Genomic DNA, 20742 nt, shown 5'->3' with positions numbered 1-20742 from the left:
AACAAATTTCCTTCCAAACCTGACTAATGCTGTAAAATATGAATATTTAGACATACTTTAAAAGCTCTCTGTTGTGTATTTTAGAATATGAATCATAATTCTCATAGATGTCTTACAGTAACTAGAGAGTAAATGTTAAGGATCTTATTAGACCATATCTAGAAACAGAAAGAAGTTATAATAGCTTTGCACTTTTAGAAATAAAAAACTTGGGAAATTACTATTTGTTGCTAAGGCAGAGTAGGTATTGGTTTTGGTGGTGTTATGAAAATTATAAAGTTCTCAGGAAGGCTAAATGAGAACCTCATTGTAGCATCCCTTCTTTTTCATTCAGTTTAAATATGTCTTTTTGGAGGAAAAAAAAAGCTGAATAGATAGGAGCCATTGGTCAAAACAGGCTGACAGTCAAGCATGTGCTTGTGCTGAAAAGAACCTATTTTCTGAAAGATACTGAGTGAATACAAATTTTTTTTTATGTGAGAGACAGTGAACAAGCAAAAACAAGTATGCAAAAGTGGCACAAGGAGTAGCTAGAAGGTTGTTCCTCTGAAAACACACACACAAAAAATTATTTCAGCAAAGAAATGAAATAGGAGGGTTTAACCAAGAACTAAAAAATTGTTTTCTCTTGTTTTGAAGAAGGAAACATAGGTTTGGATGCATTCTTCATAAATGAAAGCAATTTAAACAATCAAAGCAAACTTTTAAAAGCTGATAATACTGCTTCAAGAAATATTAAAATGAAATAGTATTTATCATAATATGACCTCTTATTCTTAAAAATGATTCTGTGAGTGAAATTAACTGTGAATTAGATAATAATACTAGATTTGAATTGATTTCAAAATGGAGAATTGATATGAATGCTACAAAAATAGGAGGAACTACAGAATGAGTCCTAGTTTCATTAGCTTGGATATGATGTGGCTATGAAATACATGGTGCCTTTAAAACACGACATTATTAGCTAATAATATCCTGTATTAGTGTAACTGTACATACACTGCTGTGTGTCTAAGCCCTGGAAAGCTCCTCAGGAAACAATATCATTACCTCTCATATTCAAGCACTGAAGAACAGAAGTATTGCCAGACTCTGAAATTAGAAGTAGAGCTGATCAAATGGTACTAAAATTTTCTGGATTTATTTGATTCTCACTTCTGCTTTTCTTCCTATAAAAAAGGAGGAAGTGCTTCTCTTTCGCAAGACGAAACATGTGATATTCCTGAAATACTGATGGTAATGTCAAATTTATTTTAATTGATACATTGATTTTGAATAGAATAAGAACGCTTCTGCTTGATGCTTTTCATACGATTTCGTATTTAGTTTACAAAGATGAAATATTTCATGCAATCCTACTAAAGCAGACGAAATAAAGCGAAGATATTTTTTCAAATTAAATGCAATTTGAAAATTTTCCCCAAGTCTTTTTTATCAGTCCTTTTCCTGGAAGGGATTGTATTTGAAAGTTTTTTTTTGCAGCATGAGCATAGTGATTTCCACAGTATACCTTTTTTTATGCCAGTCTGTAGTACCAGCCTTAAATGGTTTTATGGCAGATTTTATAAAGACTGTAGAAAATTTAGTCCTTGCTTAATTTAGGAAAATATTTTGGGTTGCATTTTTGCTTCCTTCTTTTTGTAAGGATCATGTGGAATAGATCATGAAACATTCTAAGTGTTCTTGCTTTGTTCAGCACTTTGAAGAATTTTCCAATAAAATTAGTTACTAAAGTACATTAAGGACAAATGATATGCGTCAGCTTGAGGATTCAGGAGTGTTGTCAGTCATGTGTCTTAATGCTTACACACATGGACAGGGTTTAGTTCAGTGGCAGTCTACTTAAAGGTGGTGTTTCTTGAAAAAACTTTTCTTAGTAGTGTTGAATGGACTATTGAAAAACTGCAAATGCTATTATTTCAATTTAATTTGTTAAGTTCAGTTTCACTCCACTATAAGCTAATTCTGTAAATTAGCTTATAGCGGAGTAAATTTTTTTTTTTTTAGCTGAAGGGAAATCAGTCCTACTTGAAATTTAAAATATTACTATTAGTATATGAAGGTCTGGGGAGCAGTACCTGTGTAAAGATTGTCTAACAGTTTTAAACTTCAACAGCTAAAAAGAAAAACATATTACTTTTGATCATCTATATTATAGTTTTTAATGTTATCTAAGGAAATGTGTTTATATGGGTTTTCCTTTCAGAAAACACCTACAGAACAATTACAAATTGCTTATGAAGTTCTTGAAAAAGCAATTAATGACATGAACACATCTCGGCTAATGACCATTTTACCGGATGGAAAGTCGATATTTGACAGCTGCTGTACAAAGGTAAAGTTTACAAAAAGCTACACTGCAACAAAATGTATCAGTAATATGTTGTATTTTGATGGCACAAACCTCATATTTTCTTCATACTTAGAAATCTTAGCACTATGAAATGTACCTCATCTTCCTGGCCCATGTAAGAAGAGAATAGAAAAAATATATCTCTGTGTATTAGTGTTGTGGTTTAACCCCATCGGGCAATTGAGCCCCTCACAGCCGCTCACCCAGTCCCTCACAGTGTTCTGGGGGAAAAGTAAAAGCCAGAAAACTCCTGGGTTGAGGTAAGGCTGGTTTAATGGGGAAAGCAAAAGCTGTGCACACAGGCAAAGCAAAACAAGGAATTATTTCACCACTTCCGATGGGCAGGCAGGAGTTCAGTCAGCTCCAGGAGTCCCCAACACCTGTAGCTTGGGTGACTTGGAAAGACAAATGCTATCACTCAAACATCTGCCCCTTCCTCCTTCCTGGAGGTTCACGTACTGACTGTGGTGTTGTAGGGACTGGAACATCCCTTTGGTCAGTGGGATCACCTACCCTGGTTGTGCCTTCTCCCAGTTTCTTGTGCCTCCTCAACCTCCTCTCTGGTGGGGTGGTGTGAGAAGCAGTGCTGTCACAGCCTTGATGCTGTGTGAGCACTTTTCATCAGTAATGAAGACATCCCTGATGCTATCAACACTATTTCCAGCACAAATCCAAACCACTGCTCCATACCAGCTACTATGAAGAAAACCTAACTCCACCTAAGCCAAAGCCAGCACAAGCTGAAAGGGCATTTTTCTCTTTCAGTAATCAACTATGAACTTCTTTAGGCTTTCTTTAACAGTTTGTTTTGAAATAATGATAATAAATTGATTTCTTAATAAGAACAGAAATCCTTTTCATATTTATTCCTTGCAACTGTTTATTATTAAAATCAACTTTTGTTCTTGATGTGAGTTCAGATTTTCTAAATATCTCCATTCAATATCAATATGATATTTATTCTATGGATTGGTAACACAGTAAAAGACAGCTTTTGTTGATATCTTATTGCAAAAGTGCAAAAGTTCCACACCTTCTTGGTGATTTTTCATGGGCACCTCTTTGCAGCTGCAGCACTAACTCCTTCTTCCTCACAACACAGCCAATAAACTCCCAAATCCCTTCTCACCTCCCTGACCCACTCTTGTGTAGCACTCATCCTCATTGGACACAGCTGTGGCCTGTTAAGGGCAGGCCTGTTCCTAATCTCTGGTGGTTAGTACAGCTGCAACTCTTCAGGGGTGAGATTGCCTTCTGCACTATTCTCTTAAATTCTATCCCTCCACAAGTTTTTACAGTTTTGTCTTTATTATTGATCCAGTTTACTACTGATTCTCAGATTTTGTCTAGTTCTCTTTGTCCATTTTCCGTGCTTTCTCTCTCTGGTCACTCTCCTTTCCATGCTTTCTTGATCGACTGCATATTACACAAATACGACAAATTTCAGTGTTTGTCAGTTTATTGAAATAATATCAGTATGCAGAAAAATGTAGTAAGCTAAGTAGTGGAAGGTTGTATTTGTTAATTGCCACTTCCTATTTATTAGGTGGACTCAAATGATCAGAATTTGAATTCTGTTTTGGGATGTGGTGATGATAAAACAGGAACAGATAATGGTTTTGTGGCAGATTTACACTTGGAGCTCATTCAGGCCCAACATCGAGTATCTGTGAAACTTCTTAAAATTACACAAGGTAGGCTTCAGTGAAGTTAAATAATCTTCATAACTTGATTAGAATATTTTTTGTTCATATATTCTGTAGTACTAAGAAATAAAGGAGTATCTTCTGGAGAGGAGCTGATGTTGGGCAGTTTGTACACCACATATAGACAGAAATAATGTACTAAATTTGCAGAATTTAGATTTACATTATACTGGTCTGCAACTTCTACTCAACTAACGGTAGTTAAACTTTGCTGCAACTAATAGATTTCATTCCTAGACAGTAGGTTGTTGTATTTTAGTTATAATACTAACTTTTACAATGCCCGTAAAAAAAAATGTTCTGCAGATTTTTTTTTCTGTCATGCTAATTTTCTCTCTAGAGAATGACTTGAATATTTTATTCAGTTCTCTTTGTAATTTGAACTTCTACTCCTCTGAAGTTGTCTCTGTATGTCAGCAGATACTCCACTCTTGCCAAATGGCTTCTGAAAAAAACTCAGTTTGTTCTTTCATTCTTAGTGTTGTTTTGGTTTTTTTAAATTAAAACCTAGTGTTAGTTTGACACTGCAGACCTGCACTGTACCCTACTCCCTACGATCAAACAAAACCTCTCTTTTTCTGTGGTGTTAATATAACTACTAAAGATGTTAGGCAGGAGGGTGGAATATTTTTAGTGGCATGATCTGCACAAGAAATTTTACTTGAACCAAAAAAAAAAGAATGTGAGATGGAGGAGAACGTTGCTATAAGACTCCATATTAACATCTCACTCAATTTTCTGCAATAGCACTATCAAAATAACTCAATATTTCCTTCCCACACAGGTGCTCAAGTTGTTCACAGAAGTTCTAAGTCTCGTAAATCTCAGGAGAAGAATGTTGAAGATTTCCAATATTTATCAGGTAAGACATTACTTAATATTTTAGAAGTATAATAAATTATTGCCACGGTTTTATAAATGTCTTAAAATATCTGTTTTCTAGAGGAACTTATAATGAAAAAAATTAAAAGGAATAAGCTATCCAGAGCAATCTTTTTGATGCAAAAGGCTGCACAGAAGTTCCCTGAAGACTTAACTACTACTTCCCAAAGGCAGCTACTGGAGGTAATAAGAAAAAACTTATGATAGGACTTCTTTACCATTAGCACAGTTTTTAATGTTCTGTGTAAGGAAGACATATAATACTACTTCTTATAAAAACAAGAAAAATGGAAGGAACTTCAGAAGCATCTTGTGTTTTTAACTTCTGTTGTCAGTTTTTTTCCTGAGAAGGTTCAAAGAATAAAGTGACCTTAAGGAAAGAGCACATCCCCAAATTTTGTGCATACATGCAAATTTCAGGAAACCTGAGAGTAGATAAGATCTTTTCTTCTGTACTGTATTTCCTGGACTTTGCAGTTACAAGCCTAGACCTTGCCAAAATGTCATTCAGGTTTCCTCTCTGAGACCTTTGACATTATTCTTTTTCCCAGATCTCCAAGTCTTAGAATACTTTAGCTGGTGATGATGACATGGACTTTATTCTCTCTAAAAAAACAGGAACTAAAAGCAGAGTCTTCCTGGGTTCATTTCACTCTCTTGAAATCAATGAGAGTATTTCCACTAACATTTGTGCCAACATCTGTCCATGCAAATTGCCTGCTCATCAACAGGGCTTGAAATTTCTTTATAGCCTGTACAACAGATATCAAAATCTGCAATTTTCACTATATAATATATAAAAGAGTATTTTAAACAAGGTTACTAGAAGTTGTTTTTCTTTTAAGTGCCACAAATTTGGAAGCATGGTAAGTAAAACGTATATTTATTACATCAGAAGAATGCAAAAACTGGATATGAACATGCATGCATTAAAAATATCTCTCATATATTTGTAAAATATGTGTTACTTGTGAAAATCTTATCAGATGTTGTGATATGGTATGCAAATTGTAACTGTAGTCACCAGTGGAGACTTACAAGCATTTCCCAAGAAGTATCTGGTTATCCCAAACAAACATTTACCAAGCTCTTACACTGACCTTCAGTAGCTTTTGCTTCTGTGCACTTTTCACCAAGAAAGATGTAGATAAAAAATATGTATCTGCAGATAGTTGGCAGAAAATATCAGAATTAATTTTGTCTGGACAAACGTAGCATGATCTCTTCTGATTGTTTTATGATGAAATATTTAATTATATGCTCAATTAATTTTCCTACTTGAGGTGGATGGTGCTCCAGCAGCAAATAATAAGCAGCAAATCCATACTTTTATTTTCATGCTTTTGCTTTTTTTTTGTATTGTAGAGTTTTATATAGAATTGCATCTTCTGGTCTTTTCTCCTGTAATCAGCACAATATGCTACAAATCTTTTTTTGTTATGTAGCAAAATAGGAAGCAGTTTATTTTATTTTGAGAAGCATACAAATAATCATTTCTCATGCAGTAAACAACTGAGTAGATATGGAAGCTTCTGAGTCATATGTGTTTACTCAGTTGCATCAAACTGCTTAATAAGCTGCTGTGCATTTTTATTATTTCTTTCACAGCTGTTTAATTCTTTCTTCCTGTCCTATACGTCTAGTTGGACATCCAGGTTTTTACAGAGTTGGATACACTGGTAGTTCTCATTGGCCAGTTGGAATATTGAATTTATGTGATTAAGTTAATATCATGGTGCAAGTCTGTGACAGAGTCAGGGATAAAATGTATTTTATCACAGGCCAAGCATTTGGGGTTTTTATGGTGACATTTGGCTTCCTCAGCCACAAGATTATTCTTGCTCACACCGCCACATTTATTGTCTTCCAAGTTGTACAATTACTGAAGTACAGATCATGCAGTACCACTCTCAGTCACAACACCATCTTTATTCAAGCTGGGAGCATTTTCACCCTTGCACTAATCAGAAATATATCCTCAGACTAGAATGAGTCCATGATACTTTTAATTAACAAATGTGTCATAGGGCTGCTTACAATGGAGAAGTATAGTTTTTAAAGGAGCAATGAAGCTTCAAACTGCTGACTGCAAAATTTGAATGGTTGTGTGATGGAAAGAGTCACTCTGTATCTTTATCTTATATCCTTCCTGTAATGTATTAGTGGGATACTAATTAGTGGGATATTAGTGGGATAGGGTGGATGCAACCCTAATCTAAAGGGTGAAGAAATGAGGTGGAGTGGTAGCCCTGTGGAAATGATTAGCTATGCAAAAGACTCTATTAAATCTTAGTTCCCTGTTTCACTCATTTCACCATAAACCTGAAATCTTTTTAGAATTTTTGGACATGAGATTCCAGGCTTACTCAGTCCGTGATCTGACCCACTGTGGTGTGGTCTTCTAAATGTATGAGGACAGAAACAAGGAACTGTTAAGGTGCAAGATTATAGGATTGTCACTGAATTACCAATAACTTGGAATTTTTTTTCATTTTGTCTTTCAGACTCAGCTCAGCCTAAGTCCTTGGTCCAGTGTAGGGTACTAAAAGGTGTCAAATAAAATTTCTAGTTGTAGGAATATGTAGTTTCTTGTCTCTACACAAAATGTAATCCTTGTTCATCTCTGTGAGTTGGCCTTTTTGTCTTTGATATGAATAGCTGCCCCAAGTAAAGATGCAGAAGTACTAAGATTGCCAAGTTAAGTTTCTCTTGAACTGGCAGTGACATCAAGGTGAAGAAACCTGACAATTTGCTTCTCAGTCAAGTAAGAAAAAAGTGTAGCCTTGATCTCCAACCAAATGGCCACATAATCACTGTATTCAGGATGTCCCCACATCTTTGACACCTGACTGTCAGTCAGCTTTCAGCTGTCTACAGTTAACCAAGGGAAAAATGGCTTAGCCCTACTTTTTCTGGACCCACATTCCTTTTTCTTTATTTGTAGACTTTATTTTTTCCCTCTGTTTCTGAAGTACAAAAAATTCAGTGCAACTGCTTCTACAGCTCCTCTAGAAATTCCACAGATTAGGTTTCCAGCTCTCTCCTAAATAGGAGTTGATATCTTTTTTTCTTGTTGGAGTTAACCACTGGCTGGCACTAATTGCTTATCAACATTATATGTGATCTATAGATTCTTCCAAAATTGGATATACTTCTTTCGTAGCATTCTCTAATTATGAAATTAATCTGTGTATATAAGTTTACACAAACTACCATTCATCCTCATTTAGGATGTAGGATAATATGAAAAACTACTGCAAGTTTTCTACATAGCAGTGAAATTTTCTATGACAATTTGAAAACAATGTATAAAATTTAAATCTGTCTGATTGTTATATTTTAATAGTTTTCTGTTTTCATTTCAATCATAGGAAGCACTAACTTTAATTGAGCAAGTTGAAGCTGAACAAAGTGCATTGTATCGCAGTCTCAAAGAAGCTATGAACAGCAAGAAAAAAAGCAGGACTCCTCCTCCTCCTCTGTTACTTTCCAGATCACATTGCTCCATGACATTTAAACCAGCCCCATTTGATTCAGATATTCAGGTAATGTTTTTTATGATGACTGCATAAGAAATAGCTAAACCATACACAAGAGAAAAAGTTGTTTCAACAGTGCTATACCAAAACATTTTTCTTTGTTCCTGAGAGGATTATGTTCTTCTGATTTAATTAAGTATCCCTTTTTTTTCCCTCTGTGAGTCAGTTTTCCTCTGTGACTCACTGTTTTGATCTTCACATTTGCATGAGACTTAATCTCGTGCATCATGTCCCTTGGTGCTTCTGTTGTCTAATACTTCCTTATTCCACTTATCAAAAGCAAATTTTCTTGCTTAGGGGTTGACATACTCCTAGTTACCCTCTGAAGAGAGACAAGACTGTTGAATCATGTGATGCAAAAATCTCTGTTAATGAAGTGTTGAAGTGACTCAGTTCAGCTGGAAATAATCCACTTTCTCTTGAGCATGTAGTATCACAGGACTGTGTGGATCATAGAGGGTATTAGGAGAGGTTTCTTATCCAATCTTCTGCTCAAAGTAGGGTTGGCTGTGAGACTAAAGCACTTTGCTCAGAGCTTTATGCAGTCAGTTCTGAAAACTTCCAAGAATGGGACAGCGTCTCTGGAAAGTGTGTTCCAAAAGGGCAACATGTTCATAGAAAACTTTTTTCTTATGTACAGTTGGAGTCTCCCTTGCTTCAATTTAGATCTATTGTTTTTCCTTCTCCTACCATGCACTACTGTGAAAAGTAAATGGCATCTACTCCTCTCCCTTCCTTTGCTAATCAAGTAATTTTATCACAGAGGTCAGTCGTGTTGGTCAGCCCTGATTTGCCCTTAGTAAATCTCTTCTGACTGTTCCAAATCACCTTATTCTCCTTCCCTTGTCCAGAAAGGATTAAAACAGGCTGAAATATGAAAAATTCACTAGCTGCAGTTTTCTTGAGAGAGAGATTTTGATAGTGATTTTGCAAGCTTCTTCAAAATAATCATGTGTATATACGCAGTAGAGGCTCAAATCTTTCTAGTAGTGGTAAGAATATTTCTGTGAATAGTTGTTTCATAATGTGCAGTTTTATCAGGAAATTTCAAACAGTTTAAATCGGGAAAAGTTTATAATTTTTGTCCTTACTGAATCAAAACTAAAATTTTAAAAAACCTAACCTTTTAAGTTTGGTAGTTCATTTGTTTTAGTATGTGTTCCAACTTAATTTTGTTTGATACAGGAGGGTGAATGCAGCATCTTGGGCCACTAGATGGCGAAGTGTGATTATTATTCTTATAATTTGAGCCCCGATAGTCTAGAAGACATTTTTTCCTGAAGTTAAAGCAGAGTTGTTAAGCAGATAGGAAAGGTATTTTTTAACTATAGAAGTTATTAACTGAATGCTTAAGATTTAGTTACTTTCTTAGGATAAAAGTGTGCCTCAGATTTAATTCGACATCTATAGTTCCTGTACTAGGAGTCAAAATACCTGTGAGATTTTCAGATCTTAAGGCTCATTTGCTGAAAATAGTCTCTTCCATTTCAATAACACCTTGTGAAAACAGTCAATAGGGAAACACCAACAAATGTCATCATTTAGACTTCTGTGAGGCCTTTGATACAGTTCCACATGGCATGGCTGATCTCCAGATTGAAGAGACATGGATTTGATGGATGAATTGTCATTCAGTGGATAAGGAATTGGCTGGATGGACCCAGCCAGAGTTGTAGTCCATGGCTCTATGTCCAGGCAGAGGATGGTGCTGAGTGAGGTCCCTCAGAGCTCACTCTTGGGACTGATGCTCTTCAGTACCTTCACTGATGACTGACAGTGAGGTCGGGTGCAGCCTCAGCAGGTTTGATGATGGGAAGCTGAACTCTGCAGCTGACACAACAGAAGGAAGGGATGTCATGCCTGCATTTTTTTGCCTGATTTTAAGGGTTTGTCCTTAAGTAGTTTGCTAAATCGGAGCCCAATAGCAACTTTAGAAGAATACCATTGCAGGGATAATAATGGATCAAGGATGAATAATGGATCTAGGTGATTTTAAGTCTGTGACCTGTAGAGTCTGTGCTTTGAGATAGCTTTGAGGAATAGGGTAACTCAAGGTAGGGTTAGGATAATGGAGAATCATCTGCTTTTATTGCCACTAGTAGTATATATAGTTTTCCAGCTAAATAAATTAATTGATGTTTTTAGTGCAGTTAGACTATACTTTTTTTATAACTAAGCCGAGTTTTTTGCAGAGACTTGTTTTCACAAAAATTGTACATTCTACATTAGGCAAAAATTGGAAATAATACTGTGCATCAATTTATTTTGTTCTCATTTTCTTCAAAGGTTTCGTGGTACTGTATTTTGGGCTGTGTAGCTGGAGGAAGTAATATGAAAGTAAGGTTAAATAGTAATAAACTTCCAAATTCAGGAGAACAGGTAAGACAGAGGTAAAACTTGTTTAGTCATTTCTCTCTTCCTGTTAAAAAATCCAACTCTCTAAATCTTTCTCACACATTTCTTAAAATCATGTAACTGGCTAAGCCTTTGACAAACTCTTCTATCTTTACACCAAAAAGCTTCCAGGAATCTTTTTTGAATAAGAAAATAAATTACTCAAAAGCTTCAAGATTTAAACAAATCTGTACCTTGTTTTAACTGTTTATTTGAGTGATATCTAAGAAATGCAAAAGTAAAAGGAAGCGTATGAAGTATTTCTAGAGTGTGCTCCAAACACTACTCTTTCCAGGAATTCAAAAAAAGAGAAATTCTAAACAGATAAAAATTCATTCTTCTTCTTAATTGTGTAACTTCTATCAGCTATTTCTTCTAAACAAGGCATTGCCTTACTTAATGCTGGCAGCATGGTAATATAACTTTTTTAATAACCTTCACATTCAAACACAGTTTATTTCTAGGTTCATGCTCTTTCCCTTTCCTTCTGTGAACATGTGGTGTGGTGAATCATCCCACACATTTTTAACTACTTATGACTGATCATGTTGACTGTCTTGGGACTTCTACATTATTTGTTCATTACAATTTGACCTTTAATTTTTTGGATTTTTTGTTTTGTTTGTTTGTTGGTTTGGTTTTGCATTTTTAGGTAGTTTTTTTTTTTCATTTGTATCACATTCTGGTGTTTCTGCACAGACTGAAAAAGTTCTGGTTTTCATTCACTCATGCCTGCTGTTGCATTGTCCTCCTGTATGACAACAATGAACCATCCAAATACTGTGAACTTTGTAATTTAAGAAAGGAACTAGAAAGCTTCAGCATGTCCTCTTCAGATGCTGTATTCTAACACCTCATTGATCACCTCAATGATCATTTTTGTATCTGGAAATCTTTATTAAGAGTTCTGTTCTTTGCAGGGCAAAAGAGTTGCCCTGTGCTTTGTGACAGAAGAATGATATCAACCTCTTCTGTCTGATGTTTCAGGCTTTCCTGGCTTTGTAAGCAAGCTTTATACTAACACTGATAGACTTGTGTTTGGTGATGGAGAGGGAATCTGTGCCCTTTGTTCTCCTGGCTCCTTTCCTTAAAGGAGAATATATGAGAAGAGAAGGTGTGTGTAGGTGTTGGCAGTAGAGGCTTTGATGTTATTCCTGATACCCTGATCATCAAATCCACGAAACCAAGCTTCCTGTGATGTTTAGCAAGTTAGTTTCAATATTCCATCCCCTATCAGGTGAATTAAGTGTATGATAGGTGACTTTCACCCCACTGCCAGCTGTTTTTTCTGTGAATTAGCTGCAGTCCATCCAAGCCACTGACCATCTTAGCTCTGACAGGTACTGGAGACACACAGACCTGAGGTTAACCATGCACCTCTGCAATGGAACTTCTGTTTGCTTTAGGGTATACTTTTGCAAAATGTTGATCCGCAGACAAAGTCTCTACCTATCTGCTGACTTCAATAAAAAAGTTTAGAATTCTTGGGGATAGAATGATCTATCAACTTACCGTAAAGGGCTGTTGCAGACTGTTGTACACTTATTTCTGGTTTGTTGGTTCAGGATTCAGCCCCAGCATCCTGAAGGGATTTCTGTTGTTCAGAGGTCTCCTTATGAAGGACAGACTGTTTGAATATGAGCGTTGTGTTGATGCTGTGTTATGATGATCTCAATTCTCATATTATCCTTCCATCACTGGCACTTGTTTCTGGTTTCAAGACCCTTGAAGTCTTTAAATCTTCCTTGTGTAAGTCACCTTGGTCGCAGAGAGGAAGGTGGAAAATCCTCTTAGGAGTGAGCCATGATGTTAAAGTGCAGGTATACAATTACTTGAAGGAAAAATGAAGATCTTGAAAGTATGTTGTTTGCTTCACAGACTCCGAAGTGCTGTTAATGGTGCTGAAAAGAGCCAGAGGTATCTCTGCCTATATCTGATACAAGAAGGTGGCATGTATGAAGGAGAGCAGTATGGTCTTTGTCGCAGCTCAGGGACAAAGTGTTTCAGCTCAGTGACTGCAAGCATGGACAATCACTGTGTGAATGTTCAAATGGACACAAGTATCTTAGAAAAACATCAGGTCCTGGTTACATGAGTGTGACAGTGGTCACAGGGGTCTTTTGATGAGGGAAGAGACGAGGATTTGACTCCATATTTCAGAAGGCTTGATTTATTATTTTATGATATATATATTACATTATAACTATAGTAAAGAATAGAAGGAAAAGTTTCATCTCAGAAGGCTAAGCTAAGAATAGAAAAGAATGAAAAACAAAGGTCTGTGGCTCAGAGAGAGAGAGCCAGCTCTGCCGTGAGTGGTCGCTAATTCCAAACATCCACACGAGAACAATCAATGATCCACCTGTTGCATTCCACAGCAGCAGATAACCATTGTTTACATTTTGTTTCTGAGGCCTCTTAGCTTCTCAGAAGGAAAAATCCTAAGAAAGGATTTTTCATAAAAAGATGTCTGCGACACTTGAGTGTTCTCTTAGGTTATGTGCTCTGTGTACATATCAGCATTCCAGAGAAAACATATCCTTTTTTTCACCTACCATTTAATTGTTTTCTTATAGTTTTCAAGAATTTAATACAAGAATCTAGTACATTACCTGCTATTAATCTGGATTGTTCTTTGGTTGTATCCAGCACCATTAAATAGTTTGTTTAATAATTAAAGTTTAGAATTTGAGATTTGTTTTTGGTATGTACAGTGAGTCTAACTAGAAAAATATTTTTATTGGTAGATACTGGCGGATGGGAAAATTCTCTTAGAAGTCCAAGGGTTAGATGCCAATGAGAAATACATATTTGCTGTGGCAGCATATTCATCAGATGGAAAACTTATTGGGGATGCCATTGGGCAAATGACTAAGCCAATCCTTGCCTATCCACCCCTTTCTGCTACTACTGTTCGAGCGTATCTAACTCAGGTAGGGTTAGAATATGATAATGGACACCTACTTTCATTTGGTTGTAATTATTTGTTTTCAGTGGTTGTTCTAAAACTGCATCTGGTAACAGCTTGAGACCTTCTTGACGAAAGCTTGATAAGCACAAATCACAATTTTAACATAAAAATAGTATAGCTAAGTAAATTCATTCTTAATTCAAAATTCTAAAAATGTCAGGTTAAGTGGAAAGGACTCAGTTTTCTTACCCATCTCTGTTTTACAGTCTGCATTTAACTTTTTTCTTTTTTTTTTTAATAATTTGGGGTTTTTTTCATTTTTGTGGTTGAGACTAAGTACGAGAAATCATCTTGTTAGTCATTATGGAATAAAAATGTTATTGAACTTAGCAGATATCAAAGCCAACCGTTTTCATATTGAAATTAGTTTTGTAGTATCTTGTGAAAGACTGCAAAGGTTGGCAGATCATTATAATTTTGTGTTTTTACAAAAGGATATTTAAAACAGATTATGACCCAGAGAAAAGTTAAATTGTCTAGCCCTATAGATAGATCATGGGGAACAGTTAGAAGCTTTCCCAAAATATTCCAGTGTAAGATGTATCCACATGAATTTATGCCTATTTATTTGGCTTAGTTTACATCCTGTTATTTAGAGCAGAAGGGCATTCTGCAATATTAGCAAAAGAAAAATGAACCTAAATGAGTTTATATGCCTTGAAGAACTGCAGCACAATATCTGTAAAGTTTTCCACACAGGGCTTTTAGAGCACTGGCCAGCAGTCAAAGAAACCCTTTGCTTTCTCTGATGCTGAATCTGAACCACGCTAGTAATAGTAAAATCCAATTATTACTGCATGTATTTTATTCAACTGTGTCGGCATATTCTTAGAGAAATTGTAAATTGTAAATTTACAGTGTTGTGGGGAGTTTTGAAACCTTATTGATCCTGTAATTTTGTCTGGCCTGGTTATTCCATGAGCATGTCCACTCATTGTTTGTTTGTTTTGTAGGTAGCCTATCAGACAGGCAACTTCAGATTAGCCAGAGCAGCATTTTCACCAATGTGGGATTACTTTGTTTCAAATTCTTCTCCATGGCCTCCCAATGCAGCTGTAATTTCTGCAAGCAGTAATTTCACTATATCTGAAAAAAGGTAATTGGTAAAACAAAATTAAAATAATAATTAATTATTTATTTTTTTAATTATTATAGTTGTGCACATTTTATCTAGAAGAGTTTAAAGTTGTGGAATTTTGTTCAGGCTTGTGATGTAAAAAATGTTCTGAAAAAAAGGTTTATAATTAGCAGAGGATTTTTGTTATTTATGGCACTGCTAACATTTACACACCTAATTTTTTGTAATGGCTGTTTTCTTAAGATAATTGTGAAATATTTCCAAAGTAGGTACTAGTTTTGTGTGATGTATTTTCATATGCAAAATGTATCATATGCACTGGGTGCTTGACTTCCCAATTAAGAGAGCAATAGATCTCACAAATTGTGAACGTTTTGTCAAGAACACCAACCAAAACAGTAAATTCTTGCTAATTTTGTTTTGGGATAGCTATATAATGTGTCAATAATCTTTGCATATGCTAAAGGTCTTTAGAAATATTTAAAATTAATTATTTTATGAAAAAGTTTCAAATGTTCAGCCATAATTATAGAAGTTTTTCATCGCCCAGCTAGAAATTTTGTGGTTACATTTACTGAAATTCAATGGATCCAGGTTAAGAAATGCATCAAAACTGAATTTATTCCCAGATAAAAGATATTTTTATGCAATAATAGACATGGAATATTATAAGAAAAATAGTTTTATATGTAAGTCAGCTATGTATGATTTGATAATGAATTAACATCCAATATAGCTGAATGCAAATAATCAGTTTCAGTATCTGCCCTTCAAGTGCCACCACATGTCTGATACCAGGCATACAAATGCACCAAGGGTTTTGATGTTACATGCCATAGCCATAGCAGCACTTGGGGTTTACAGTCTGTGGACTGTATTGATGCTGCCAGAAAATCAGTATATATTCTATTTCATGACTATGTGGGGTTTTTTAATCCATCCCCGGCCAGGCAACAAAAGCAGGAATAGTCATTGTGCTGTTTTCTGCATTTGTTTTGTCATTACTATTTGTTCATAAGCAATTTTTTTAATACATCCAGCTCTAGAGATAACATTGTAATGAGTCTATTTTCAGATAAATCAGATGAAGGCAGAAAATGTTAAGCAGCTGTGCAAAGCAGTTTTGGGGATTTTTCTTTTCATATGGTTATGGCCAAGGCCCCCCCCCCCCCTTTTTTTTTCTTTTAAATAACATGGAAGATTCTCACTGCTGCGGTATCAGGCAGTTTCATGTTTACTGAGCAGTAGGTAAGAAATTGGACTCCCTAAAGGGACAGCAGAGGGAGCCTGAAGGAAAGGAAACCCGTGTTTCCAGCCAGAAGCCCTGGTGGTGGTATCTTGGTAATGTCGAGTGAGTGAATGTGTCTATTTGATCTTACTTCTCAAGTTTCAGTCTCTTTCAGGAAATACAATCGAGGAGAAGGAATTTATTTCTTTTACTTCAAAATCATAGGATTTTTCTTGTAACAAAAATATTAAAAAAATACAGCAAGTACAAATGCTCCTCTGTCCCCAGAGAAGGGAAAAAAAGCCCAACAAAAAATATCTTGACAGGAAAGCAGGCAAAAGAGAAGAGACCTTTTGAGACTTGTAATGTAAGATATAAGTGTTGAAAAGGAGTCTGTTAGTAATACTTAGTAATGGACTTCACAACTGCATGTATCAGTGTCAGAGTACAGAAGAACAATGTGTAAAAGGAGACCGTGAAAACAAGCTGTAGCATCTGAAGTTTTCAAAGACAGTTCAAAATTAGTTTCACTGGATTAGATGATGCAAATAAAGAAAAGTTGTCTTAGATTAGTATAAAGTGGATAGCAATTTCAAAAGAAGTTGTATTTTTATTTATTTAGATTTTAATTTAGAAGTTTTAAGCAAATTTTTCAGTTTTATATGTAGCTCTTATTTCTAGAAGAAGTTATAGTAATATTTTTTTGTCCATAATTTTAAAATGAAAGACTTCATTTTATTGTAATGCAGTGTCAGGCATGCAAGATCTGAATCACAATTAACATGCTTTTGCTGTTCTTTTGCTTTTATATTTTGTAGGTTACATTTTGAAGCTGTATCTCAGACTTCTCCTATTACCTTGCACCTCTTTTTGAGGAATATATTTGCTGTTTCTGACATTAATGTCATGGAAGGAGCACTCTTCTGTGATTCCATCTCTTCCAATGAGATATTTTATAAGGAGCAAGTATGTGTGGTTTAAAATAATATACTGGGTTTGATTTTACTTTTTCATCAGTTTTATTTCATCATTGTAAGATAGATGTGGCAATCAACTAATCCTATTTACAGAATACTCCATGTTCTGTGGGTTACATGGCCTTTCTTTCTGAGATATCTCCGAAACTGTTGGTTATTTACATCCAGCTGGAATGATGGTTTCTGAATTAGTTAATGTCTAATCCAAAGCCCACTGATTCCAATTGAGGAAGGATTTTTCTTGACTTCAGTGGTGGTGGACTATAATATAAGACAGAAGTATAATAATTGTTATTTTTGTCCCCTAAAGATCTAACTTGAATTTTTTAATTTTAAACATTTATGCTATGTTATACATGTATTTTAATTAAGATGTGACTTCTAACAGGTTTCATGGTTTTAATATAGTAATATTTTATTTCAGAGTTTTTTATAGTGCAATGGCATGTTAATGACAAAAAGCACCCTTTCTTTTTTATTTGGATAGTCAAACTTTGCCTCTTGTCTTATTACATTCCTATTCTATTTCTTTCTTTGCTGAAGTACTTGTAAAAAGTGTGAGCAGTTGATTACTCTGTGGCTTTACAAGAAAAACTCTCTCTTGCAAGGACTGCAACAGATAACTTGAAGGGAAGGGAAGGATTTATCCTTCCCTTACTGACTCTGAGAGGCTGGCCTGTGAAATTTCCACTCCACATAGTTTGAGGTTATTAATCAGCCTCAATTTGTAAATTATATGGGCAAACTCAGAGGGCACAATTAGATCAAGAGCAATCATTTCCTTTAGTATCAGGAATAATGTGTTTTTTAATATACTTCTAACAGGTGTGAATTTAAATTCCTTCTTAAAATTTCATCTTACTTGCTGCTTATCCTGCTTTTTTAAAACTGCAGTAACATCTGTCTTCTTCCACTCTCAAATGGTTTAACAACAGAATGAATATTTAAATCAAAATGTGTTTTTCTTTTACAGGTAGCTAGATTAGCAGAATGTGAAAGAATGACTGTGGCAATTGAACTTAGCAACTGGATGAACGATCCAAGTTATGCCCTGCAGTCTGTTGTACAATGTTATGGTCTCCTTGCCCCACTTATTTATCACAAGATTTTTTCAGTGCCAGTAGTTCAGGTGAGAGCATTTTAAGACAAAGCAGCTGTCAGGTCCTGCAGTTATAGTGATTCAAATTAAACTTATAATGGGCAGTACAGTTGGAGAGCTAAATATCTAGGCTTTGACTTCTTAATAGCTGGTGAAAGAAAAGCCTTTTAGAATTTAAATGTCCTCAATGCATCTAAGTTCCGTGTAAGCTGCACACATTCTGCTCTCAGATACGGTGAAGTAACTGCAGAGTATCGATTGTTTCTTTAGGGAGATTGTTGGTATTTTAAACTGTAGCAGAATTTACAATGTAATTGCTACTTGAATGTTATTTGCAGATGGCGATTTTGAGGAAAGAAAAGCAGCATTTGCCTGTGGTTTCGTTTGTTTGGTTGTTGGTTTGTTGCTTTTTTTTTTTTTTAAGTTCAGAATGTTTGCTTCATATACAGTTTTGTTTTCTTCTTAAAGAAAAGAAAGCTATTCAGTGTTTTGACAATGCAGTCTTTAGTTTTCAGGCATGAGCTCCTTTCCAGAAGCAAGCACCTTCTCTTCAAAAACAGAGTACATTTTATGAAGCAGCAGATGTGGTTTTTAGATTCAGCAAGCATACAGAACAAACATGCAAATGTTTTTCCTGTAATTAGGTAGCCTTTTTAGGTAGCAGCAATAAGAGTATATTTGCTCTGTGAGAACGGATGAGGTGACCACACTGCTGGTGAAGCACAGACCAGCAGCATCTGAATATGGCAGACAGAGCAGGGTGCTGGTAAGAGGATCCAGGACAGTCCAGGGAACGTGAGGTTATTGGGCCGGCCCAGGGTCCATCCAGGAGAAAAAGTCAGGAGATGCAGGAATTGAAGCCAGAGGCTGGAGACAAGGCTGCAGCACAGGTCCAAGGTCCGTCTAGGAGAAAGACCGGAAGACCAATGGAGCAGTACCACAGCTCAAGCAGGGACTAAAGGCTTGTGCCTGAGCTTGACAGAGGGTATGAGGGGAGGTCTGAAGTGAGGATGCTCAGGGAAGGACTTCTGGGACACTGAGGGCCCTGTTAAGTTTTCAGGAGTGATTCGGGGGAAAAAAATCATCTATTTGACTACAGGGATAGCTTCTTGCTTAAGACGGCTGTGGTGTTCTGCTAAAGGTACAGCTAGCCACTGGAAATGCCTCTTCTTTCAGGTTTCGTAATTAAAGTGAAAAATAATTTAGTCACATGTTCTTTTCATTTCTGATGGACAAAATTGGGGAAAGAAGATTTTATTTTTACAACATACTGGAAATATTTTTTTTCATTTGAAATTCTTACCATCTCAATATATTTTTAAACAGTCCTCTAGTAGGATTATGTTATCTCACTGAATTAAACATTCTTGGATTCCATGTTAATTAAATCAGCAAAAATATCCATCATGTATCTGTATATTAATATCTGGGATATTATGTGGACATGTAATTTATTCCAAAAGACTGTGGTTGAAATCTTGACACTGTTCAATTAAATAGAAATTTAGTTATTGGCATTTGTACAACTAATGTTTTATCCTATGCATTAGATTTTAAAGTATTTTTAAAGTTCACCATGAAATACAGTGGGCTGTACAGAGGTACAAGCTTATAAATATGCTCTAGACTCCAAATTTTGTTTTAACCCTTGTATTTACAGATCCTCATTAAATGCTTGGCTGTTCTCCAAGAAATTCCAAGTGCTACTTTGCAAAGGAGACAGGAAGGATGCTATGACAGTATTCAGCATATGATAGCTTGTGCTTCATATCATACAGCAAAGGTATGGTGTGAATTTTGTGCTTACAGCTTAATTTGAGCTCTTGTCATTTAGGGGGAAAAAAAAGAGATATTTAGTAAGCTGGCCTTCAGAATGATATCTTACAGAACCAGCAATCTTAAATAGTAAAGGCATAGAAACATCTATTAGTATCTTTGAATCAGTGCATTTTTATTACAATGACATTTTGACTTTTTAGTATTTATTCAGAAAATAGTCTGACGCTATTAGTCCACGTCATTAGATCTGCATTTTATATGATTGTGTGTAATTTTATATTTAAGGTAGTACTATTTTCAATAAGACATACATTTAATATATAAGTTTAAAAGTTTATTTATTGCAAATAAGCCATATTTGTAGTTTTAATTAGATTAATATATCTGTTTTAGTTGCTAATTAGATACAAGAGACTTTATACTGTTTAGTCTTGCATGCTGGGAAAAATAAAAACACCTTGACTTTCAACCATAATATATATCTGTAGATGACATTTATGATTAAGATACTCAATCTGTTTAGTGAGATAAGGAGAAACATGGTACTGGATTTTTTTCCTCATGTATAGGAACATGCTGCAGTTAATTACTTGCTATTGTAAGTGTGTGATACTGAAAAAGTCAGCTTTCCTCCAGCTTTGGGTGCCCCTCAACTAAGAGCTCATACTGAAGCTGAGCTGTGGCTAAGGATTTGAGGGATTGCCCCATGCTGGTGATTCCTCAGCTTGGTCTT

At 35.5% G+C, this 20742-nt stretch overlaps 1 protein-coding gene across 1 annotated transcript in view; it reads left to right on the top strand.

Annotated features, from left to right (window-relative positions):
• Positions 1-20742, top strand: part of CFAP54 (cilia and flagella associated protein 54) — a 122437-nt gene that overhangs the window by 43283 nt on the left and 58412 nt on the right. Inside the window, exons 17-28 of the mRNA XM_030960822.1 lie at positions 1184-1239; positions 2210-2338; positions 3903-4050; positions 4847-4924; positions 5006-5127; positions 8316-8489; positions 10770-10862; positions 13625-13810; positions 14802-14944; positions 16973-17120; positions 18105-18260; positions 19891-20013. Coding sequence (XP_030816682.1) covers positions 1184-1239; positions 2210-2338; positions 3903-4050; positions 4847-4924; positions 5006-5127; positions 8316-8489; positions 10770-10862; positions 13625-13810; positions 14802-14944; positions 16973-17120; positions 18105-18260; positions 19891-20013 — 1556 coding nt within the window. The remainder of the gene's footprint in view (positions 1-1183; positions 1240-2209; positions 2339-3902; positions 4051-4846; positions 4925-5005; positions 5128-8315; positions 8490-10769; positions 10863-13624; positions 13811-14801; positions 14945-16972; positions 17121-18104; positions 18261-19890; positions 20014-20742) is intronic.

Source organism: Camarhynchus parvulus, chromosome 1A (genome assembly GCF_901933205.1).
Source record: "Camarhynchus parvulus chromosome 1A, STF_HiC, whole genome shotgun sequence".
In the NCBI taxonomy this organism is placed as follows: Eukaryota; Metazoa; Chordata; class Aves; order Passeriformes; family Thraupidae; genus Camarhynchus; species Camarhynchus parvulus.
Note: the sequence above shows the minus strand (reverse complement) of the source record. Positions and strands in the feature narration are given on the sequence as shown.